This window comes from Podarcis muralis, chromosome 9 (genome assembly GCF_964188315.1).
Source record: "Podarcis muralis chromosome 9, rPodMur119.hap1.1, whole genome shotgun sequence".
NCBI lineage: Eukaryota > Metazoa > Chordata > Lepidosauria > Squamata > Lacertidae > Podarcis > Podarcis muralis.
This window is the reverse complement of record NC_135663.1, coordinates 23,260,590-23,287,095: the sequence shown is the minus strand read 5'-3', so window position 1 is coordinate 23,287,095 and position 26,506 is coordinate 23,260,590. Positions and strand designations below refer to the sequence as shown.

The 26,506-nt window shown below is 39.5% G+C and overlaps 1 protein-coding gene across 3 annotated transcripts in view; it reads right to left on the bottom strand.

Moving 5' to 3' along the window:
- Nucleotides 1-4,583: 4,583 nt before the first annotated feature.
- GSTCD (glutathione S-transferase C-terminal domain containing) overlaps nucleotides 4,584-26,506 on the bottom strand; it is a 56,723-nt gene continuing 34,800 nt past the window's right edge. For all 3 annotated transcript variants that reach the window (XM_028743237.2, XM_077933888.1, XM_077933889.1), the window contains 7 exons: nucleotides 21,823-21,938; nucleotides 21,566-21,610; nucleotides 19,176-19,304; nucleotides 16,105-16,238; nucleotides 14,177-14,207; nucleotides 10,296-10,365; nucleotides 4,584-6,203 (listed from right to left, as the gene is read on the bottom strand). In XM_028743237.2, the coding sequence (XP_028599070.2) occupies nucleotides 6,067-6,203; nucleotides 10,296-10,365; nucleotides 14,177-14,207; nucleotides 16,105-16,238; nucleotides 19,176-19,304; nucleotides 21,566-21,610; nucleotides 21,823-21,938 (662 nt within the window). In that variant the 3' untranslated portion in view covers nucleotides 4,584-6,066. The remainder of the gene's footprint in view (nucleotides 6,204-10,295; nucleotides 10,366-14,176; nucleotides 14,208-16,104; nucleotides 16,239-19,175; nucleotides 19,305-21,565; nucleotides 21,611-21,822; nucleotides 21,939-26,506) is intronic.

Below are 26,506 nucleotides of genomic sequence, written 5' to 3'. Positions count from 1 at the left end.
ATTATTTATACCCCGCCCATCTGGCTGGGTTTCCCCAGCCACTCTGGGCGGCTTCCAACTGAATATTAAAAACAGTACAGCATCAAACATTAAAAACTTCCCTAAAGAGGGCTGCCTTCAGATGACTTTTAAAAGTAAAATAGTTGTTTATTGCTTTGACATCTGCTGGGAGGGCGTTCCACAGGGCAGACTCCACTACCGAGAAGGCCCTCTGCCTGGTTCCCTGTAACCTTACTTCTCGCAATGAGGGAACCGCCAGAAGGCCCTCGGCGCTGGATCTCAGTGTCCGGGCTGAACGTTGGGGGTGGAGACGCTCCTTCAGATTCTGATGTCATGGCTGCTTTAGTTGAGATTCCTGCACTGCAGGGCGTTGGTCTTGATGACCCTCAGGGTCTCTTCCAACTCTACAATTCTATGATCACCTTCATGCCTTACTTGTGAATTTACACAGCAAGGATGCAGAATCTGCCACCTTCCAGATGTTGTTGGACTTCAGCTCTCACCATCACTGACAACTAGCTATGCTGGTTGGGGCTGATGGGAGTTGGGAGTCCAACATTTGGAGGGCCTCAGGTTCCCCATCCATTGTACAAGCAGCCAGTCAGAAGACATTGCTGAACTAGTTGTATGTGGTATTGATTCAGCAAGGCAATTCATAATACTCTCATGAGTATCTCCTCTGCGTCTTATGCCAGAGTGTGTGCTTTGCTTCATCAGTGCAAGAGAACAGGATCAAAGACCCTCCCTTGTGGTTGACTTTTCACCCATTGATGCATTTTAGGAAAATAAGTTGAGAGCTCTGATCCTGGATCCCCCAGATATTGTGTTGTTGTTGTTTAGTCGTTTAGTCGTGTCCGACTCTTCGTGACCCCATGGACCAGAATGCAAGTTAGAAGCTAATAATAAAAAGAAAGGGGGGAAATGCTTTGAAAGCCACTTACCAATCTGAAAATATATCCATGGAATGCTTTGCTAACACACCCTAAACCATGACCTCGGTTTGAACACGAGTATCATATGGAAAAAAATAAACAACCCACAAAGCACATAGTTGAGCAGATAAAATTACAAACTGTGTGGACTGGGAAACCATGCAAGAATTTAAACACAAGCTCCAGTTGTTGTTGCATTATGGCAAACAAACATAGAAAATGCCAAATAAAGAGATTCTGAAATTATGTTGCACTGTGATTCCAGCAAATTGGGTCAGAGTGAGGCGATTCAAAGCATCGCAAACCTTGCATGTCTTGCATACTGTAAGATTTTCATCAGTTCGTTTTAGTAAACACACAACACAGAATGACTGATAAAACATGGCTTTTAGGAAAGGCTTGGATTTTTCTAATCCCAGACAGAGAGAAATGAATCCAGGCAGAAATATGAAGGATCATGCACTCTTGGGAGGAAATACACATCGAAGGCGTTGCAGCAAGCAAACAAATCAAATTCAGTGGTGACACTGGCAAATATTCCTCTTGGCTCCTTGTTCACATGCCAAGTTGGAATGAGTTAAAGCAGGCAAAGGAAACAAGCATACCAGAGACAAAAAGTGTGGCAAGATAAAGCAAGCTGATTTCTTGCCCAGAGACACTGAGCTGTGTCCAGGGTCTTATTGCCTGTGTGTATACACATCAGGTGGTGTCCACAGCAAATCCTCTACTTAACATTCCAATGTTAAATTGCTCTTGCATAGCACGGGTCGACTGTGACCTATCTGTAAAATATTCTACCATGTCTAATTTACCAAAGGACTTCCACTGTGCACCCGGACCTGATTTTCTACAGCCATGTTGTTCACAGCTGCTGGCTGTTCTCCAGACTTGTCACTTTTGAAATGTCATTACCAGTGCATGTGAGATATCTGTCAGTCTGTTTGCTTAGCCTCTGCTTCTCTCTCTCCCTTCCACTGAGTACCTGAGCTGTGACTGTGTTGACAGGGTTCAGGGTTCCCTCCTATAGTTGATGCCAATCTCCCAACATTTCCCCTGTTTCTGCTAGGTGGCTGCTAGGTAGGATCAAGAGCCATTTGCCTTATCACATTTCTCTTTAGATGCTGGAAAGCTTTTGGACACACCTTTGTAACTTATACACTGTTAACGGAGTAGACCTGCAGGAAAGAGGACAATACGATACATTGCTTGTTATCACCCTTGTACCAAACTTTAAATATGTTGTCGCCTTTTCAGTTCTGATAGTACCATGCCACTAGGTTTACACATGTCCCAGATCAAGTTCCCAACTGAATTCTTCTCGATTTGAATCTTTCTGACCATGCTACTTCCTAACTTGGGAGTTGTGATCCATTAGTTTTAGTATTTGGGAATCAGTTTTTAAGCTGACAATACTGATACTAAATTGTTCAGGGTGGTTAAAACAAAAAGGTGTTACAAAGAGCCCCAAAAGGAGTTTTCCAAACTGAGCAGACAGTAAAATGACAAACAAAATTCCATGTAAACAAGTGTAAAGTGATGCACATTGGGGCAAAAGCTTATTAATTTCAGCTATGCATTCATGGGGTCTGAATTATCTTTAATATCATTTCATATTACAAAGGCACATCCAAACATCTCCAGAAACAACAAAGTGTGTCTTCAGCCCTCAACTTCACTTCTTTAGCTTTCGCTGATAAAAATTGGGGCCTTCTTATTAAGCTCCATGCTGATTGGTTGAGGAATTAATAATGCTTGTAAATTCAATACACTCTTACAGTGGGGCCTACTTCTGAATGAATATGCATAGGATTGAGTTGCAAGGTTTCAGTTCTATGCAATTTGGGAGTAAGCCCCAGTAAATACATTGGAACTGAAGGAATGCCCTATAAAACTTCTAGACTTGCAAACACCCAAACAAACAGATCTGGCTTAGGGCTAGCTGAGATGTTATGTGACAGATGCAGCTATCACAACTGTCTTCCAATATTTTTCTTCCTTTTTGAAGCCTCAGGAGGCTGCAGTCTTGAGCGAAATGGTTTGTGGGTGTGGTGAGCTCAATGGGTCCTTTTCCAATTGTGTTGGGCTGTGTGTGTTGAACTGAAAACCAACTGAAGGGGAAGCTTTAAGCAGGCTCGCTTTCACCATTCCTCCACTTAAGACTGTCGCTTCCTGTCCCCGCCTTTCATTTAAGGATAATAATAATAATAATAAATAGTTGGGAGATTGTTCCTCACATCTGCCATGTGATGTCTAGTTTGGCTTTAAACCAATGACTATTTGCTCCATATTTTCACTGCCAGGTTAGTTTCCCCACTCTGTCACATTATATGCAACATACGTCATAGGAGGGCTTAAAAACATACTAAATAAGTGCTGCTCTGTTCCGCTCTGCCGTAGTCATCTATTAAATACAGAAATTCTTATCTCCACTTTTGCAGATAAGGGTTTGGTTATGAACAGAGTGCTATGAACATGGCTTGTTTACTATAGTTTTGATCCATTTCCTCTGATGAAACACCTCTGAGAGTGTGGAGGACATTTGATTTTGCTTATATTTATTTTGTCAGTTTTACTCTGGTATACTTAGTCCAAGCAAAGGCTCCTCCAGTGGCTTACTATGTTTTTCCTTCTTCTTAAGTCAAACACATGGCGGGGGGCATTAAAGCATGCAACATCTAAACAAATGAAGTGGAGCAACATTGAGAATGCTAATATTTTATAACTGTAGACAGAACACTTTATCATCCAAGGATAATAGAAGCAAATTGCTTTCTTAAAAAGCAAATGTTTTGCTAATTTACTGAAGATGCCCAGTGTGATGGGTAAGAGAACCTTCCTGGGAAAAGAATTGCAAAGTGTGAGTGCCAGGACACAGGAGCTCCAAGATTTCACTGCCCACATTTGTGCCTCCACATATTAAGGAACTAGCAACAGGGCATTCTTTGATGCTCCTTGGCCATTTCCCATATCCCTTAAAAATCTGATATTCAAAGACCCCCCTTCATATTTGCATAGTTTGCAAGATCTGGTATTCAAAGAACCCTTTGTACTTTACATCTTGCAATGCTTACAAACGATTGTGTGAAGAATTACTTGGAAAAGTAAGGTCAGACAATTAACTAGAAGTGAAGTAATTCTAATACTAAGAGGACTCCTCTGTCCAGAAACTGTGCTGCCCAAGGGGGAAAACCAATTGCGCATTCTTTGCTCTGGAAACATCTACCAGATAACTTGATCATGAATATTATTTTTTTGTGGGTTGATCAGTCCTATATCCAGCAGGATTAAAAATTTAAAAACAACAATAATGTGCACTGGACATGCATTTATATCTCAGAAACACAACAGTGAATTGAAAATTGCTGAGATTAAAGACAGCAAGCACAACAGAAACCTGGTAGGAAATAACATGCTGAAATGTTATAGCAAAAACAGCCACCATCTTCTGTGCATTACTAAAAACTGTGCAAAAAGAAGAAGCAAAATATCAGATGAAGAAGCAAAATATCTCATTAGATGGTGAGAAGTCCTTAAAATGAAGTGTGATTTCTATAGGCTTGTTTAATAAATTTAAGAAAATGCATACAGGTGTTGCCTTTATGTTCCTTGCCTATATACAAAAAAGCAACAGATGAATCATTCACAAATACATACTTTTACTGCACAACCACAGCACTGCTTATTTATTAATTCATTTCATAAAATTTATGCGCCATGTGATTGTAAAAAAACACACCTGAAAGTAGTTTACAAAAAAGTAAAGCAATAAAAATCAAGAAAAATTTACAACCATACTTAAAGAACACAAAAGTTAAAATACTAAAACAGATTAAAATTACCTCAACTTTCTAAGCATCTGGGTAGGCTTGTCTAAACAAGAATGTTTTTAGCAGGCACCAAAGAGAGTACAGTGAAAATGCCTGCTTGATATCAATAGGCAGGGAGTTCCAAAGTGTAGGTGCTTACAAATGCAGAATGTGCTTGGAAGGTGCTGTGGCAATGGAAATGGAACATGAAAAGACAAAAGGAAACTATAAAGCTCAACCAAGGGTTATGCTCCTTAATGAGTTCTACAGTTAATTAAGTCAGAGAAAGTTCTCTAAATTACTGTTGAGGCAAGTCGGCATAAGATCATGAGAAGAACCTGTTGGCTCAGGTCCAGTATTCTGTTCTCAGAAGCATACTGTCTCTGACTATGAGCAAAGCCATAATGGGCAGTAACCAATGACAAGACGTATCCTCCATGAATTTGTCTAATCTTCTTTTAAAACCATCCAAGTTGGTGGCCGTTACTGCCTCTTGTGGGAGTGAATTGTCCACACTTCTGCTTGTTTTGTGCCTAGAAAGCAGAGGTTTGAGTGGTGCGAGCATTCCTCCCCCCCCTTGCCTCACTCATTTCCCAAGGAAAACCCACTCTTTAGCTCTAAATCGGAGCAAACATCAGTCCAGAGAAAACCTGAATTGCCGGTTTGCTCCAACTGAAAGCTAAAGAGTGGTTTTCTCCAGGTGAAAGCAGCAAGACTAGAGGAATTGTGGATAAGCCCCAAGTGCTGCATGAAAAAGTACTTTCTTTTGTCTGTTCTGAATCTTCCAACATTCTAACTCACTGAGTGTCTCCCAGTGTTATGGGAGAAGAAGAAAAACCTTTATTGTCCACATTCTTAGCATGGTTGCAGAATAAGCATGTTACTAGATTTTAATGATGAGAGTTGGGTACCTTTGTTAGTATAGTCAAAGTCTGAGTACAAAAATACTTGCAAAATCTGTTTTCGAACATGCAAGATCTATCTTCATAGAAAAGGAAATGAAATCACCTTGCCAGTGATGAAGCTTTTTTTTTTTTTTTTTAAAAAAAACCTTTATTGGTATTACTGTGGGGGCAGATGGACATTTTGGGATATTCCTGCTCTGAGAACCAGCTGTCATTTAATCGCACATTTCAAGGAGGATTTAGGAAGCTTTGCAAGCAGCCCCACTGCCAACCCCTTTCCTCTCGGCTTCCTTATTTTGGAGACAATGGATTCAAGATGTGCACTGTCTGCTTCACAGCTGCAGTTTGTATCTCCAAAATGTTACTGGACTTTGATCACAAGGAGTGATTATTAATTCAAATTGATCAGAAAAGCCCTTTGAACTAAATTGGGACACCCACTATCAAGTTGTTCTTTGGGGAACATGTCTCTGGTTCCATTGATATCACTTGCGCAGAGTAGTTGCATTTTTCCACTGCCCAAGCCCGGTCCAGATCCACCAGTCCCATGCAGTGTTTACCTAAAAATAAGAACAAATAACATATACACTTTCTCATAATTATTGTAATACTACAAATGCAAATGTACATTTCAGCATCAACACCCACTGATGAAAACAGGTATCCTAGCATCAATTGTAACAATAGTGAATACGGTCATTTCAGTATCAGTCATTAACAGTCGTGGTGCCAGTATATATTTTGCAGTGTCTCAGACCTTTGTTTTGCTTATTAATGCAACTTGGGATAATTTCCTAATCTGGTTATTTCTAATACAGCTAAAATGTCTCTTTATAGCAGGTGTAGGGAACATTTGGCCCTCCTTATCTTGAGGAACATCACCTTGCCAACAAAGGTCCGTATAGTTAAAGCCATGGTTTTCCCAGTAGTGATGTATGGAAGTGAGAGCTGGACCATAAAGAAGGCTGATCGCCGAAGAATTGATGCTTTTGAATTATGGTGCTGGAGGAGACTCTTGAGAACCCCATGGACTGCAAGAAGACCAAACCTATCCATTCTTAAGGAAATCAGCCTGAGTGCTCACTGGAAGAACAGATCATGAAGCTGAGGCTACAATACTTTGGCCACCTCATGAGAAGAGAAGACTCCCTGGAAAAGACCCTGATGTTGGGAAAGACGGAGGGCACAAGGAGAAGACGACGACAGAGGACAAGATGGTTGGACAGTGTTCTCGAAGCTACCAGCATGTGTTTGACCAAACTGCAGGAGGCAGTGGAAGACAGGAGTGCCTGGCGTGCTCTGGTCCATGGGGTCATGAAGAGTCAGACATGACTAAATGACTAAACAACAACAAATGTTGAGGAACGACAACTCTCATCATTCCTGGACATTGGCCATGCCTACTGGGGCTTATGGGAGTTGTAGTTCAGCCACTTCTAGAGGGCCAAAGGTTCCCCCCACCTGCTTTATAATATTTAGAGTAGAAAGATGTGTGACCAAGTGAGACGGATTAAGGGCTGATGTTTGCATACTAAGTTATGATAAATGAAAGATGTGTGTTTTTATGGGGGCTCAGTGTTAGAAGACATGCAGAAGTCCATGGATTCATCCCTGGCATTACCAGTTAAAAATGACACAACTGATGCTAGCCAGAGTGGACAATATTGACTACAGCACTCATATTTAATTGCAGGAACGTTTTGTAATATTGTTGCTAATTAATATTCTTGCTGATAATCTGCACTGTTGCTGTTGTTGAACATTTGACTATTTTAAAATATTTTCAAATTTTATTTTTACATTTTAAAATAATACATTGTTAACATTTGATTCCAGAATGTTGAATACAATATGAATACAAAGTATCCCATTATATTATGGATAAAATAAGCATGTTGAGTTACTGAAGAACTCTGAAATATGAAAGAAAAAATTAAATATGCCACCTCCCTTAAGATAATAGAATTGAATTTTTAAATGTCCTGATTCTGCATTTGTTTAAAGTGGACTTGTTACACATGACAGCATATATCTGCAACTTATTATGTAGGCAGATTGTACCATCTTACCATCTAATACTGGAATCCTATACCCACTTGCCTGGGAGTAAGCCCCATTGAATTCAGCAAGCAGAAACACACAGGATTGTGCTGCAAGTTATTTTTACATGATTACTGGCAAAGAATGAGTGGCGGTGCAGTGGTAGAAAAGATATTTTTGTTGGATTGTTTTGTATTGTTTCATTTTGGGTTTGGAACATTAATGCAAAAACAATCATCTTTATAATAAACGAAGCAATGGTGGTGGTGACCATTTTAACTATGCAACCCTGTGTGTCTTTTTTCAGAAAGAAGCACCACTGGATTCAATGAGGTTTACTCCCAAGTAAGCATGTTCAGAATTGCAAGCTAAACAGTACACCTTATGTAGAATCTCACTATCTGATTCTGCCTCTAACAGAGCATGTGGTTAGTGCTGATCTGATCTGACCTTTACCCTAGTCATTTGAAAACAAAACTTAATCCTCACCAACCACACACCCATTAGCAAGTTTAAAAGGTGAAGAAAGATGACTGAAATGGAAGAGATTCTTTTAATGGAGCGAATAAGCCTGATGTCAAGTATATCTTCAGAAGAAACAAGGAGAAGAACAAAAATGCCAGTGAGAAATCGTTTTTTGTGGTTCACAAAAGTCTGCTCTCCCTACTTTATCTTTGAAAGGGGGGGTAGAAGTACTATAGTGTCACAACATCAAATTTACCTGAAATGCTGAGTTGACACTCTGTGATTCATTTACAGCCATCCACTCCACCCTTCATTAAGTGATACATTTCCTTCCCATATCACCAAAGGGCTGGAAGAAATGCCCACTCCCATTTGGCGGAGTGGCACCTCTTGAACTCACAGCTGTGACCTTGTCAGCACGTTTTCCTTTCCAGATACAGGAGTGGCTTTAAAGTTTTGCCAGTTTTTGTGAAAAAATAGGTATGATTATCTCAAGTCCTCAGTGCTTCCTGTTGTACTCTTAGCCACCACAGAAGTGTTTAGAACAGGGGTCAGCAAACTTTTTCAGCAGGGTCCACTGTTCCTCAGACCTTGTGGGGGGCAGGACTATATTTTTTTGGGGGAAGAAAGAATTCCTATGCCCCACAAATAACCCGGAGATGCAATTTAAATAAAAGGACATGTTCTACTCATGTAAAAACACGCTGATTCCCGGACTGTCTGCGGGCCAGATTTAGAAGGCGATTGGGCCAGATCCAGCCCCCGGGCCTTAGCTTGCCTACCCATGGTTTAGATGCATAGACATTGTTTCTTCTTACTGCCTGTTATACATTGGGAGTGAATTTTGTATCCAAAACATGCAACAGTATCGAACCCTGTTTTGTCTATTTATCCCAAACACCTTGTCTTTATTTTTTGAAAATCAATGCCCCATTTATGAGCCAACAAATTTCCCAGAGTAGCTTGCAAGAAAACATAACTCTAATATAAAAAACACTAACAAATTAGTAGAACTGATTAAAAAGGCAGAGAAGCCATTGAGTCTAAGAAAACAGCATAAAAACAAAAGGATCTAAAGTGCCTGACCATGTTTTAAAAAGACCTTTATCTGATGCTGAAAATAAAAGAGCTTTGCCATCAAGTAAAACTCCCAGGGGAATCCCTAGAATATCAGCTCACCCTATGCAATCTTACATATTCTGAAGACATTTGAACAGCTGTAAAAGAGAAACACAAGCTCAAAGCTTCCTTCAGCATATGGAACTAGCTATGCAGTTGTGTGGATCCCAGCCAGGTACTCTTCCTGTTTTAGATCTATTGCCATCCTTTGCAAATGCGTCCTTGTTACTGTCCTTTTTTTGGCAAGAGGGACACTTTCATAAAAAGGGAGAAAACTTTCATAAAAGCCACCACCCTTTTCAGATTCTATTTATTTTGTTTCAACTACAGTGGTACCTCAGTTTACAAACTTAATTCGTTCTGGAAGTCCATTCTTAAACCGAAACCGTTCTTAAACTGAGGTGCACTTTCTCTAATGAGGCCTCCTGCCGCTGGTGCCCTTCCTCTGTTTGGATTCCGTTCTTAGACCGAGGTAAAGTTCTCAAACTGGGACACTATTTCCAGTTTTGCGGAGTTTGTAAACCAAATCGTTCTTCAACCGGACTGTTCTTAAACCAAGGTACCACTGTATTTCTATCTTGCTTTTTAAAGTTCCCCATACTAAGGCTACTAGAGTACTGGGTTTGCCTAAGGCCATTTATTTAGTACATGGCTGATGTGAGATTTGAACGGGTGATTTTCCAGCTCTTGCACTATAGTAGCTCCCTTGCACTGTTACTAGCTCCCAATGGCATCAGATAGAACATAAGCATGTTTCTCAAATTCTATCATCTCCTTTATTGGACTGTAACAGATGAATGTTCACTGTATCACTGTGTGATACTTTCAACCCCAGATTTAAACTGAGCTTCAACAAAGAAAACTATTTCACTGTATCTCTAAATACACCTCCCTGTGTGTTCTGAGAAACCAGCACTTTCATTCCTTGTTGATAAGCATGGCACGGCAACCCATATATAGTAAGCTAAGTACATCACCAAGTAGAGTGTATGTAATCTACACAACAGCTGTTCTATGGAAAAGCGTACCTATTTGCCTGCGTTCAGGGGGAAGCTGGGCAGCTGTCTGATCAGCAAATCGGCAAAGAATCATGTGCTCCTAGAATAGAAAAAACACACAGAGAGATAAATATTGCCAGCTTCTTCCATTACATTATTCCAAACTAGCTACCATAGTAGCACATACTGGGAGACTGTGTACATCTGAAGCCCCCAATATCGACTGGAGTTGCCTGTTTTGCTATGCAATATTATTCAGAACAGGTCCTTCTGGCATGACATTGGATTTGGACACCAATGAAAGGGATGCTAGTAGAGGGTATAAACTGAAGCATTCAAATTAGCCTACGATGGCCTGGTATGACCTGTGTGGACTCTTTCAACACTGTAGTTAGATCCTTAAGCATCTATATCACGTCTGGCCCGTGGAAGCTTTGTACCATGCAGCTTCACCAACATAGGCGAGATGGGAAACAGGCAAAGAAAGTACTTCTTCATGCAGCACATCATTAAACTATGAAATTCACTTCCATTAATTGTAGTGGTGGTCAACAACTTGGACAGTCTTGTGGAGGATAAGGCTTTGAACCATGATGGCTATGTTCTGTCTGTGCCTCTGAACACCAACAAGCGAGGAGAGACTTCTGTTCTGCTTGCAAGCTTCCCATAGGCATCTGGTCAGTCTCTATGAAATAAGGATGCTGGACTAGATGGGTCTTTAGCTTAATCCAGCAAGGATCATATTATGTTCCCAGTGTTTTGCTACTGTGGCACAACACCAGACTCACAACACTGCAGTGCCCAAAGAGCTCTTGTACCCAGGCTTTTTTGTTTTCCTTAGTACAGCAGATGATAGAATTAGGCTACAAAATCTATCAATCCCACCTGGTGAACCACAATTAGGTTACGTTGATCACATCTTATGACCCACAGCAACATGGTTTACAATATACTTTTACATACACTAGACCTTAGAGGTGATTATGCTTTTGACGGGGGGGGGGGGGGGGTGCAAAAGGAAAGAAAAATGCCATAACAGTGCTTTGGCTGACAGCTGCACTAGCTTGGACAGCTGCAATTTCAAGTGCCAAGTCACAGCAATCAGAACCATTTCAGAGCTGTATATCTTGACAGAGCTGTTTGTAATGTTAGATGGAGATAAGTATGTGAGAACACAAAACACTTTTGGAAGGAATTTAGGTAATACCATTTACAAATGACAAATCCTCCCATTCTGCTTTTTTAAAACAACAGGGATTTTAATTCTGCAGGACTTCTTGAATTTTTAGGTTTCCGAATTATGGTTGGATATTATACTCTTTGTTTTTGCTATGTAATAATTGTCCTGATGAAATATTTATTTATTGCATTTTTAACCCCAACTTTCTATAAGAAATGCCTAAGATGGCTAAAATCCAATTAAATAAATTAAGAAGGAAACAGGAATGCTGAAAATATGCAGAGTTATCAGGATTTAAAAATAAAATAGTCTTTTTGTTTAACAGAGAATATTTTTAGAAACTATGGGAAGGGTGCTATTCCTGTACCTTGACAAAACAACACCAACAAGTTATTTGGGACAGCTAACTTCTGGGGAGCTGTAGAACGCAAGATATGCAATATTCAGCTTTAGGAGAGGGAAAAGTGGAAAAATGGCAGGCAAGGTATGGGTTAAGCATCCTCTCATATGCGCCATTGCTTGTCCAATGAAAATCACCCTGGCCAGATTCTTTTTCCTTTAAAGGCTGTTTCCCATTATGTGTGTTCAGCCCTAATAGGTTTCAAACTGAATAGTCAGTTTCAAACTGAAATGTATGTATACTATTTCCCATGAGAAAAGAGAACTTGCTATAAATTGTTCTAAAAAGTCAGCAATGAGTTGAGTCTTCACTGTGGGATGCCACAGTTGCCATTTTGAATGGGGTGGGTGTGAATCATCAAGTCTCTATAATAACGCTTTGGTTTTACTTGACACTAATCCTTGAATTTCCCAGTGAAAGGAAACAGAAAATTAAGATGAACTATGGAGACAGTGACACAGTGTCTAGCCACCACATTCCAACTTTTGGCAACACATCAGTAACTGAAAATATATCAATCCAATATGCAAAGTTGTATATTATATAAAGCCTACAGAACCAAAAATTATAAATTTATACACTGAACTGATATACCATCTGGTCTAGATCCACGTTAATAATACAATACTGATTTTAGAGGGGCTTCTTAGCACAAGTTTTCTTCTTTAAAAAAATCAACTGATACAAATTTATTAAAACAATATGCTTCTTAGAACCTGTGGAGATTTCTGTTATGTTCTATTTAAAAGGTTGAATTAATTTTTCTCATAAAATACAATCTTTTCAAAATTTATGTGACGGTTGGAAATGTAATGCAATGGAAAATGTATCAACTATTATTTTCCAGTGAACTATGTGATGGTCTTAGACAAAGTTAAAGATGCATATACTCAGTGCCAGATTTATGTATGAGCTAAACAAGCTATAGCTTAGGGCCCCACTCTCTTGGGGCCCCCCAAAAAATGTAAAGAAAAAAATAACTGGATGTACATTTCCAAAATATAAGATAAAAAACAAATAAAATAAAACCTACATACAGCAACAGTGTTTTGTGTTGTGTTATGTGCAAATGGCTATTTGTTATGTGTAAATGGCTTTAGATACCTATTAGGTTCATAAATTACCATATAGCACATATTCAACACAAAAAAACAGTGACAATTGGTTGTTGACAAAGGACAGCTGGACATATAAAGGACCCCGTTACCTTCAGTAGCTTAGGGCCTCATCAAACTTAAATCCTGCCTGCATATACTATAAATAATATTTAAGTTATTTTTCAAATGAATATGTCATATTTTCTAGCCAAATAGGGCATTAAAGTAAAATATGGTTTTCAACAAGCCAGAAAGAAGGCAGAACATAGCTCTCAAAGCATATCTGTGTGAGCTGAAACATACATGGTTATCTTCTACATTTTGGAGCAAGTTTCAATAGAAAGAAACATTCCACACATGAAGCGCTTGCTTCTGCTGAAATGAATGGAACATTCATTGTGGGTCATGAGCTTCATCTATATGTCCATAACAAATTGGCAGGAATTATTATGAAAATTTATTTTTACTTATTTTATTTAAACTCTTTGTTTCTGTAACTATGTCACTAGGCTTACTTGTGCCAAAAGCAATTCAGCCTCCCATCTTATGAAAATGTGGTTATTAGTTCACATGCTGTTCACTACGAAAACTACATCTCAAATACAATTGGGAGAAAAATAAAGCAATTTCAAGCCATCACTGTCCAAATTGAATCTGGATAGAAGAAAATCAAATGAAATGGGGAAATAGCAGCCATAAAGAAGGAAAACGGTTAAAAAATGGGAAACTGGCATAAAAATGCACACAAAAGACTTCAGGCCTATCCAAAATATTCAGTGGAGCAGACTAGGAAGAAAGTACTCCTAGAAGGCTCAACAGGTTCTTGACATCTATGTATACTTGATGGATGAATATGGTTCTTTTATAGTGAAACAATTCAGTTGTTTTATCATTGTTCTTTTCATGGTTTTATGTTTTAACTAATAAATAGTTGCTTTAATTTTTTTAATGATCTTGTCATCTACTTTTAGAAATTATTGAAACTAAAAAATGAGATATAACCTAAACTACACACAGAAATGTATTCCATACTGTATTTACGAAATGTCTTTTTCCTGCACTAAAAGAAAAAAGAGGAAGGAACACATGGAATGCAATGGTGAAGTTTCAGTATTCTGATGTGTTTTTAACCCTATCATTAAAAGAGAATTACTCATTCCACTCAAACCATACGGAAAGACACAGAAAAGGGCACAGAAAGAAATTCTAAACCACAGCTTCACCTTTTGCATACCTTATAGGATAACACTTCCTTGAACTGACGGCTGAAATAGAAAAGAAGATGGATTTGATCACCATGAGAAACGACGATTTTAAAATAGATGCAGTCTTTAAGGCATATGGCTGAATTTTAAACAAATACTTGGGTGGGTTGTTATCTGGAAGTTGAACAAGATCCAGAAGCAGACACTACTGAGAGTTTCTGTTCTTTTTTAGTAAATGCCTATAATGTGCCAAGTTTTATCACTTACAGACATTTATCATTTAAGATATTTTAAGTGCTAAACAAATGCATAGGGCTGTATCATGTCACTGCTACTGACTCACTGAAAGCAAGCATCTGACTTTTAATATATTTATCCTACATAGGGCTGATGATGGATTCGATGTTCAGTCTGCATTGGTTGGCATTATACACCCTTTTTAGAATCAGGTTTGAAACTCGGGAGTACTTTTGGACATAATAGCATTGCTGCTAAACTAGTCAGATGGTTGCTGTAGCCAGGTTTGCTGCACATGTTTGTGGGCCCGGTGCACTTGTTCCTGGAGAAAGATGGCTGTGCCACAGCTACATCCACATGAACTGGTTCCACATAGGGCTATCTTTGAAACTGCACAGAGAAAAATGTAGCAGATAAAAGGTTTCTTTGCAGATTGTCTGCCACTGGTGTTGTACCAACAACTGAGAATTGTTATAATAAAGAATGAAACAGAGACATGCAGTTTAATTTCCTTCTCTGCACAATATCGTGTACTCTAGTGAATCACAAAAGTCAAGAGATCACAACTGGAAAGTGAAAGGACTGTTTTCAATCCAATAAAAATAAGATGACTGTATGAAAAGGTATATGATCAGGCAATCAGAATTCTTGCACCTGAAGCACTACTTGACCTCTACTATGTTCTGTGGTCCTTTCATAGGCGCATCACGGCTGCAATCCTCACTGAGCCCCACTGAGACTTATTTCTAAGAAAGCATCATGGGATTTGCATTGTAGAAGTTTCTTATATTATAGATCAATGACTTTATTTAAAAGAACCAAGGTTTACAACTGTGGGTGTAATAAATGTTAAAAATAATGTGTGCATGGATGATTAGGCAGGGCTAATTAAGCCTCTGAACAAAACGATAAACATAATGTGACGCAAGCATACTGAGAGAGCTCTTTATTGCAGGCATGTATTATGTATTCTTTATAGCTGCTACTAACTTCCATTTCAGAAATGTCACTGGTAATTTGTAGAACAGTTAGAAATGTATCTTTACAGCTAGAATTATGAAGTCATAGCTGTAGGTGACACATTCAGCCGTTGTGGCAATGAGCAGGATGTAACTCACCTTTGGGACTACCTGTTCCCCTTAAACAGAGGCAACACAACCAACCTATTATCATGTCTTCTTCTAAATATCTGAGCCTGAGGTGGAGCTTCACATCACTTAACATCTGTCTTCTAGCACTTTAACTAAGGTGTTAAAAATAAAGGTATTGTTGGACTTGGGTATTTTTCTTGTTCTGTGGGGCCAACACATTCACTACCTATGCAATCCTTTGCAAGTTTTCTCAAAAGTAAACTCCAACAAAGTAGTTTGCTAGCACAAGGACTTTGGGCTGCAATGAAGCTCCCTATCCCACTCTTCTGCCTGTGTGTTGCCTGCACCACCTACATCTCTTTTGGATTTTCCCCCAACCCTCTGGAGCAGATCTAAGGAGGGCACAGGGGTGCATGGCGAGAGGAGAAGGAGGGGAAGTTTCATTGTGCAAACAGATTTATTTATTTTTTGCACTAGCAGAAGCTCTTTTGGGGAAACCACCCACTAAGCTCAACAGAACTTACTCACTAGTAAGTTCGTATAGAACTGTAGGCCTTTGTAGTCAATGCCATACATGTCAATCCAGGTTCCTCTCCATACATACACATTGATGTCAACAAACCACTGACCTTTGTGGAAATGCAAACTTGGCTGTGTTCTGAATGAAGCCATAACAACATGGAGAGATAACAAATGCTGCATGAGCTTTGACACAGCGTTCAATCACCATGTCTGTTGCCACACCACAAGCATGCAGTGCTACCTGTGAAAGAAAAACAATGGAATTTAATGATAACTGTGCATTCAGTTACTATTCAGCCATTTCTGGATGGCTGAATTATTGCAACATCAAAGAAAGAGAGCAATGTGTTGCAAAATCAATCTCTTTTTAGCCAGATAATACATTATTTTCTTTGCTTACGTTGAGACAAAATGTAGCTAGCTCAATAAAATATATTCACTTTTGTCAGTAGATATAAAATACAATACTAATCCAAAACGAACTAGTGCAACAACATTGTAAAGTTAAAATCTGGCACGATACATAAAGGTCTCAACCCAAGGTTTTTTGACAGTTCTAATCACCATATAGGGCCAGATGCCATTTCTTTTCCAGATAAGAACAAAAACTGCAGGCCTCAGATATTAATCAAACAATGCGTTAAAATTGCCCAGAAAGGTTCATAGGTAAAGGAATGTTCCAGTATTACTTATGCATTTCATTCATAGAGCTCCAAAATGAATCATGGCTGATTATGCTGAACATGGAGATAGCTGAAATTTGACAGTGTTCTGGCATAGGTTTCAAAACAAACCGAAATGCTTCCTGCCAGGTCTACTCTCAGTCACCTGAGATGACAGCTTCAGTCACAGATAGTTCTATAAGCATGATAACTACATAGTGCTTAAAAAATGTTTGGGTTTGGTTGATGAACTGAAGATACTGTGGTTGTGGTTTTTTAAAGACTAGTTGAGAGTCTAGACTCTGCAGCACTGCTATGACCGATTACAGATTACATTGCAAGAAGATATTTAAGTAAATATTTCATACTTGGCAATATTCAAATTATGCATACAGCAGCAATAATTATTTCAACGCCCCACGCCCAAAGTCATTTCCGGCTCAAATATGACTGTATAACGAAGGTGTTCAGCTGATATGGGTCATGTACCTTTTTAACACCATCTGCTGATAAGAACAACTAAATTTATAAGCATCCCCTCTCTGATTCTACAATTGGTTTGTGTGGCACCTCATCCAATCCAGATTTGTGTTTTTAATTCCCATCTTTTATGTCACAGTTCTCTCTGTCCTAACTGTACTATCATTTCGTTTTCTCTTAGGCTTTTCAGTAGAGCTTACTTATGAACTTACTTCTGAGTAGACATATATAGGATTGCAGTGATAGCTCTTTTTCACATTGGCTAATCCTTTGGGCCAGAGGATGCTTAATGCAGCCCAGCCCTTAAGTATGTGATTTCCTCTCCTTTTAGCTCCTCCCTTCCGGAGTACAAATCGTCTAGTCTTTCCCCGACAGTCTTGTCTATGGGGTAATATTTAACAGTTTGAACTTAGCCAAGATCTGAAAGCAAACAGACCACGAATGGGGAAGAAACCATGGGCCTTCAAATGTTGCTGGAGTACAACTCCCATCATCCCTGAACATCGGTCATGCTGTCTGGGGCTGATGGTCATTGGAGTTCAACAACACCTGGAGGCTTAAGGGATCCCCATCTCTGCCACAGATGTTCTCAATGTGTAACAGGACTAACTCAGAAGGAAGTCCCACTGAGTTCAATAGGGAGGGGAAACTCAGGCCTGAGGGCCAAATGTGGTACTCTAGGCCTCTGTTTGGTTCTTGGGACTCTCCCTAGCCGCTCTCTCTCTCTCGGCCAACCACTTCACTGGCTTTGCTTTATATGCCCCTTGAGTGTTTTTGCCTGGCTGGAATTTGCCCTTGAACTCTGACCAGGACTCTTGCTTGCCTGGATAGAGGCTAGAGCAGGCATAGGCAAACTCGGCCTTCCAGATGTTTTGGGACTACAACTCCCATGATCCCTAGCTAACAGGACCAATGGTCAGGGATGATGGGAACTGTAGTCCCAAAACATCTGGAGGGCCGAGTTTGCCTATGCCTGGGCTAGTGAGTGGTGTGTGTGTGTGTGTGTGTGTTGAAAGGTAACATTTACAGTGGTACCTCTGGTTGCGAATGGGATCCATTCCAGAGGCCTGTTCGCAATGTGAAAAGCCCGCAACCTGAAGTGCAGTATCTGCACAGGTGTGCAGCGCAATTTGGCGCTTGTGCGCAAAGCATGATTTAGCACTACTGCACATGCACGAGTGGCGAAACCCAGAAGTAACCCTTTCCAGTACTTCTGGGTCGCTGTGGGATGCAACCTGAAAAAACGTACCATGAAGCAAATGTAACATGAGGTATGACTGTACATTCATTGTTCTATCCACTTTTGCTTCAGGCCCTGCCCATCTTTGGCATGTGACCCTAAGAGGTTGCCAAGAAGGAAACACCACCCTTGTGCTGGAAAAAGTTTCTCTCCACTGCCTTAAGCATGTTCAAGGACCAGACTGCCTTATGTCTGCATCATCTCTTAGTATCTTCTTGCCTCCTTGTGTATCAACTGAACTTGTATCAACTATTCCTGTCACTATACTATTAAGAAATCATCTCTACTGACATTTCATACTTCTTTGTGTTGAACAATGTAATAATTATTGGAAGCTGACATTTCACAGAGCTAATTATGTTCTGGTTTTAAACGCACTCTTCCAAGAGCTAACTTCAATGCTCCATTATTACTCTTTGCTTGCAATAAGATAAAATAAAATCCTCCTGCCTCCTCTTTGCCATGCCACCATTTCAGTACTGCACTAATTAACTTCAGTTGTTTTCTGAACTTGTATGTTCGTTTGGCCTTATAAGGCAGCATGGAGGACACTTGAATTCCTTATTTTGTACACAGCACAACCGTTGGGAATCAACAAATTAGCAATAGCTCAAAACTCTTAACTTCTGATTTCCCGTTAACCCAAGTTTATACAATAGAAGGGTTTATAGAAAAATAAGTTGAGGTTACATAATATTAAGTGATATGTTATAAGTGATAAGACAATATATGAAGACAGTATTTTCTTTTTAACATTACATAACAGCAAAGTCTGAATATTTTCAAAATCACTTACCCCTATATTAAAATTTCCTTTAAAATAGTCCATATTTGCTTGGATGAACCAAATGTTGTCTAATCCTAGCACACTGCTTCTTTCTTCAGCACGTGTCAGTGACAACTCTTTATTTTCTACCAATATGACCTATATTTTACACAAAATAACAGTAAGTTATGGTAAACTTTTTGGTGAAATAAAAATTGTTGAATAGCATGGCAGGGGCAGGCGAGAGAGTTGTATTCTGAAACAGAAATGTATCTGTCCAGTCATTAATAACAGCAGACTTCGCTTGACTCTATCCTTTAATCAAACCAGACTACGCAGGATTTTGTGCATGCCAAGCAAACTTCACTGCTTTCTTAGTGAAAGATTGTACGGCCTGCTTTCAAAGCATAATGCAAAGTACCTCCATGTTGCTAACCTATCAGAGGGGCTTCCAAGCCTGACATTGATGCAGCAACACATCTATGACTGCTGCTGCCCCAGTGAAAGGGACAGTCTGGTTTTGCCAATAGAGACTCAGCAGATAACTTGTGCGCCAACTTTTAAATGCATGCCAGAAACTTTTATATTGTTCTACACCTATGCAGGCAATTAAGAATACATCCTTCCACATTGGTTAGTTGATGTCTGTTTTTACCTTGTTATGGTTTTTAATGTATGGTTTTATGTTTTGTTGCTGTAAACTCCTTTGGGAGTTTTTTTAGGACACAGTGGTATATAAATAGCTTTATAAATAAATTAATCAAGGCAGAAAGAAAAGGTATCTTCTTCTGGTACTGCGCAGAATCTAGTATCCCATCTTGTGAGTAAGTGCTACTCTGCAGAAGACCATAGGCTGGGAGCATTTAGTTATATTGCATATGGCAACTATCCTATATGTAGCCAGGCTTTGCTCTTACAAAGCAAAAAAATTACAAAAATTACATTTTTTTTCAAATTAAAACACATGGTGCCTGTCACATCTAGTTTCTTCAAACACATTTGTGGCAATTGGACCCAGTTAACACAATTTTGGAGAACTGTGGAAGTAGCAGTTCCCAAAGGTATCTGTGAACAGACCTCTCTGGTTCATTTTTCAAGCATTTGGAAGAGGGCCAACTTTTTCAGGTTCACTTGTAAGCCTGAACATGATAGACTCAAATTTCCCAGAGAAAATCTCCTTGAGACTTAATATGGAGATGTGTTGCTCCTTAGGGAAGCATACAAATCCCGCTTCTATAGTTTATCAGCCAGTAACTGCATCAGGGCATTTCTCATATAAAATCCTTCTAGAAGAATGGGAAAAAACACAGATTGCCAATCTGGGCTTTTGATTGTGATTTCCAATTAAGTTTTTGTTTTGTTTAAACTGTGATAGGATTGCTCACTCTTTTTTTTGGGGGGGGGGGGTTGTTGATGGTTTTCTCTGTTACTAAGCCCAGAAAGGAGTAATGTTGTCTGTAAAACAACTTAGCCAAAATGAAAAACTACCCCAAATTAGCCACAGTTTGAGATTAGTTCATGCAAGGTTTTATAAAGGTAAAGGTAAAGGGACCCCTGACCATTAGGTCCAGTCGTGACCGACTCTGGGGTTGCGGTGCTCATCTCGCTTTATTGGTCGAGGGATCCGGCGTACAGCTTCAGGGTCATGTGGCCAGCATGACTAAGCCGCTTCTGGCGAACCAGAGCAGCGCACGGAAATGCCGTTTACCTTCCCGCCGGAGCGGTACCTATTTATCTACGTGCACTTTGACGTGCTTTCGAACTGCTAGGTTGGCAGGAGCAGGGGCCGAGCAACAGGAGCTCACCCTGTTGCGGGGATTCAAACCGCCGACCTTCTGATTGGCAAGTCCTAGGCTCTGTGGTTTAACCCACAGCGCCACCCGCGTCCCGCAAGGTTTTATATTGGACCTAAAATATGGAAGGGGCTGTCAGACAATGAAAGCCACAAACCCCACCTCCTGCTTGTCCACCAGGAGCCTCTCCTCATAAGCCACACCCCCAGCTTGTAGGATCCTGCTTAACTGCACTGAAATGGAAGATTTAAGCTCATGTTCTCAAACAATGGCTTTAACTTGGTCGCAGAATAAATGTTTTGCATGCAAAAAGGTTTTAGAGTGTCTATTTGAGAGTTTGGAGAGCTGGTGTGAGGATGTCCCTGTGCTACTTTTATTCTTACTTTTTAAAAGTTGCCTTCAGTCATACTAATTTTATTGCTGGGAGAGAGAAACAGTGCTTTATCTTACTCAGAATATGAGAACGGGTAAATTAAGTACTTTATTCTACCATGAAAAAAACGTGAGTGGGTGTTTGATTTAGATAATTCTATCACTTTCACATATTTTACAAACAGCCTGCTTTTAATTGTGTATCTGAAATTCCAGGTTATTAAAGTCTGAATTTACATTTTACTGAAACCTTACCTGACATGATGGAAGTACGTGAGCAAGGACAATTCCAACATGGCCCTGTTCAAAGCAGAAGAAAATGCACAAATAAACCTTGATCCCAAAGAGCTGATCCATTTGACAACAAAATATTCCAATAAAATATTGACAGAGACTTTGAAAGCAGATCAAATTCCAGAGTTTCGGACTCTTGTGCTGTTGGACTTATAAACATACAAAAACAACTGCGACTGAACTTTATTACAAACAAACAAACAAATAAAATACATTACCCCACCACTGCAAAAATCCACAATTTTATCTCCAGGTTTAGCCAGCTTTTTCACTAAGGCCACCATATTGTTGAGCTGTTGCTGTTTCCTAAAAGCACGATCACTGGACATTTTTCCTAAGGATGACAACAAGTAATATACATTTGCTATTGCTTATGGCAAAAATGTGGTTTTTACAGTATTTCCTTTTAAATGTAAGTGATTAGATACAGACTTGCAGCTCCACATATTGAATGGCTTTTTCCATTCAGGCCAAGATCCAATGGAGGTTGCCGGATACAGGAATCAACTGACACTGATTCCCTCATGCCTGCAGTTTCTGTACCACCTCTCATGCTGCTCCAGAGTATTCCCCAAACCCTCCAGAGCAGATTTTCAGGGGGTACAGGGGGCTGCAAGAGGAAGGTGGAATAAAAAAAAGGTATCTTCCTTTCTTCCGATTTATAGTTTGTCCTAATGCCAAAGAGCTTGTGATACATTTTTATCATTTATTATTATTTGTGTTATTAGTCACTTGTTACCCTGAGGTCTCCAAGTGACTTACAAGACATTTAAGAACATAAATATGAAAGCATTGATTATACCATATCAATAGAACAAAACAACCACTATAACAGCCCCAGGAATATTATTAAATGGAAGGTTTAGATACCAGCAATGAAGTGCTAACAAGGTGAAGAAGAAGAAGAAGAAGACCAGAGGAACTACAACACATTTAATACTACAACACATAAGTGCATTCGTATATTATAATAATAATTTATTATTTATACTCCGCCCATCTGGCTGGGTTTCCCCAGCCACTCTGGGCGGCTCCCAATCAAATATTAAAAACACAATACAATATAGAAGGATTTGTTCTATAAGGGGTTTTTCACGTATATGAGCCATCAATTGACACTGCAGCTATCTAGAGATAAGTATGCATTTGTGTCCATGGGTAACAAGAGAAACAGAAGCTACTTCCCCTCCTATGGGGGAATTTTTCATATGTCTATGCTCTCATCCAATATTCATTTTCCAGATAACTGTATGGTGTGAAAAGGGTTTCCACATGTCCTTGATTATGAGGGAATAAGTCTTATATCAAAAATTGTCCCTGTTCCATAGCACTCTGTGCTACATGTGCACAGCAAATGATGGCTTGGATCCGGAGATGCTTGGGCTGGGTTCCTCTCATACAAAAGAGTTTTTCTAGCTCCTTTCTGATAATGCCCTTTGCATTCCTTGAAAAGCTGCTCTAGGGAGCTAGAAGGCCCTCTGGAAGCAGGTATTGTTGGAAATCAGTGACACCACCTGTTAAATGCAAGCTTAAGAGCTCTCTACCTTGCTTGGGGAGCAAGGCCCACTCAGTATGTGGAATTTGGGATACTCAAAAGAGCTTGCAGGGCTGTGCCAGTTCCCGCAAGATCTCGCATGAGCATTCCTAGCCACGCTGAGCAGGCCTAGCCCAGCAAGCAAGGCAGAACACTTAAAAGCTCTTTTCATGCTGGGTCTGCTTATAACAGTAGCTCTCCAAGGTCTCAGGCAAAGAGGCCTTCTTACTTATCTTATCCTTTTAACTAGAGGGCCAAGGATTCAACCTGAGGTGCTCTACTTGTCAAGCATATGGTCTATCTCCCAAATGAACTATTGAACAGGTATGATTTGTGTAATAGCTCCCCAGCATATATAGAATGGATATCTCTTTTGGATTTAAAAAGATAAAGTAAAACAATATTTTAGTAATAAAGTATACTACTTATTTGTCATAGGCAATGACATTTGTTTTTAAACTGCATTCCCTTTCTCACAGCAGCTGAGCTGACATATCTTAAAACTATCAAATTGAAATTGTATTATATTGGATTGGTACAAGCTAAAAACAATGGCAGTACCCATAGTAAACAGTAATACTTCTAGAAAGTAGTTTTTTTCTCCTCTCCACAACTAGGCTTGTGGAAATCTGACACTGATACCATGTTTGGTGGTGTTCAGCAAGTGGCTATGATTTCTTGCAAAACACAGGTCTCATTAAAAGTTTAAGTATTTGTTGAAATGCCACATTTTCCTTCACAGTCTCAGAGCAATTTATACAATAGCCCATAAACAGGAGCTGAAACTTATAACATGGGAATTAGAGCCAGCCGTGCATTTTTTAGGAATAATTTATGCACCAAGATCAAAATATTTCTTCTTCTGTAATTACTTTTGGTCCAAACACATTTAACTTGACGTAGAGGAACAGCAACAAATGTCTCCGAGTTATTAATGTCACTGTGGCTTTAAAGTATATCCCAGCTGGCTTTGTTCTTCAAAATTATGCACACAACCAGGTAAAACACAGGAAGTGATTCTATTGCCTTATTATAGGGGGATCAGAAATGAAATATTATGACCAAGCAAATGAAACATCTCATTGCCTCCGTGTAAATACCACTGCCATTTTTAGAACGTTGGACAATAAATTGCAGTGAGGGAGCTGCTTAAAAACTCACTGCAGAGGGAACTGCAACTTCACAGAGAAATGGACACCTGCAGTTTTCAGTCACAAAACATGGCAAGTGCTACTATTATTGTTTGGTGTGGCTGGGGTCGGCCAGATGTTACAGGAAACCAATTCTCTGCATTGTCGTAGTCATGTCATCTCATGAGCAAAGCTTTAGCACTCCCATAGCTCAGTGGCACAGCATCTATTCTGCAGGTAAAAGGTTTCAGGTTCAACCCCCAACATCTCTTGAGATAAATGCTCTCTTACTTCTGGCTTTTTCAGGGCTTTTGTATTTGGCAGCAGACTTGCCCCTGCCCGGCAACATGCTAATTCCATGGGAAATGCTAATGAACTTTGCTGCATTCACTTTATTGGGGAACCCTATGACCTAAGTTGATATAGCTCATTGAGGGCACTTCAGGAGCTGCGGCTGAGGCAAAATTAAAAGAAGGATGAGGCCAAGTGAAGCCAAACTGAATGAATGCCTGAACAGGGTTTGCGGAAGATTCCAAGCATAAAATACAGGGCTTTCAGATACTTCACCCTTTTGTGTTCTGTGAAGTACAAAGGCCCTTCTCCATCTCTCTCATTTACAGCCAACAAGATTCTACTTTTAGACACACACTACAGTTGAAAAGTTGGTTTAAAAGGTTGCTGAAGACAGAACAACACAATAATGGTTGGTTTTTTTTTAAAAAAAACTAAATAGTATCTCTCCCCCCCCCCCCCCCCGTCTAATATAGCTAACTAATTTGTTCTGCATTAAGGTAAGCTCTGCAAAATGGTTTTTATCATATAAGGTATCAGAAAATAAAGCCAATTTCTTCTTGGACTTTTAAGATAAAATCAAGCATTTCAAATTAACATTAACAGCTTGCTTTACTTGCATTTATTTTATCAGATGTCAACAAAAGTTTAATAAAATTCTGTACTGAAGGGAAAAGCACACCTACTTTTAATTATTTCCAAGCCTCTTGTTAATCTGTCCTTTTATTGAAGTTCCCACTGGTTGTGATTTTTGTATAGCCTGCTTTGTTTTGCTGTCCAAATAGACTTCTTAACTGCAAGCAAAGTAGGGCTTAAAAAGAGAAATCTGATTCACATTGTATAAATCATCAAGGGAAGTTTTCATAGTCATTTGACCTTTCCAGGAAATAATGGAAAAGGCATGTGTAGGACAATACATATGTGTGTGACTACTTTTGTTAGGTTTGTAGTTTTTATATGTTGTAAGCTGCCTTGAGCATGGTTTTAACTTTGGAAAGGTGACATACAAATAAAATGATTGATCATCAAAGTTATTCTCATATGCAAAAATGTGCGGGTATCCAAATCTCTGAAGATAAAAATAATTTAGCCTTCCTTCCCCACTATTTTCTCTCTTCTATTATTATAATAAATTTATGAATCATCTTTTACATATGCCTCAAGATGATTTACAGCCATATCATAAAACAGCTAAAAATCATGGTTAAAAATACAAAAACAAATTGCCATAGATTTAAAAAGTAAGCAGGGACCTTTCCATTATTCTGGAAAAGCTTGGTGAAACAAAAAAATTATTTGTTTGCAGAAAATACAGATAGCGCTAGACAGCATGGGACATCTCAGCAGGAAAACTATTCCATGGAACAGGGGCAGCCACACTGAAAGCCCTGCTGCATTTTGGGGACTTCAAGGAGAAACTCTCCTATGGAATCCAGTAACCTACAAGCAACTTGGTCCTAAACTCTATAGGGCCTTATATTTTAGTACCCAATCCCTAAACTTGGCACAAGAGCAGATTGGCAGCCAATGCAAATCCCACAAAAATGGTATTCTAGGCTGTTAGTAGTGTGCCTCCACAAGCAACCTACTGTAGTCACTGTGGTCTACCCTAGTTGAAGCCTCCAGACCTCCTTCCTTTTACAAAGTGTTGGCATGCTTGTTTCTTCTTTGTAAATATATTTTATTGATTTTCGGTGTACAAAATGAAAACAACCACCACCATGCAATGTAACAGGCTAATGCTTTGATCCAGAAATAAAGGGTGCTTCCAGGCAGGTGAGATTATTGTGGGATTGATACTCCTCAGGCATGCAAATTTCTCACACTGTCCACGTGACATTGTCTTCATCTAAATCAGGGGTGTCAAATTCAAATTCATCGGGGGCCGCATCAGCAGTTTGGTCACCCTCAAAGGGCCGGTTGTATCTGTAGGACTTACAGTACAGG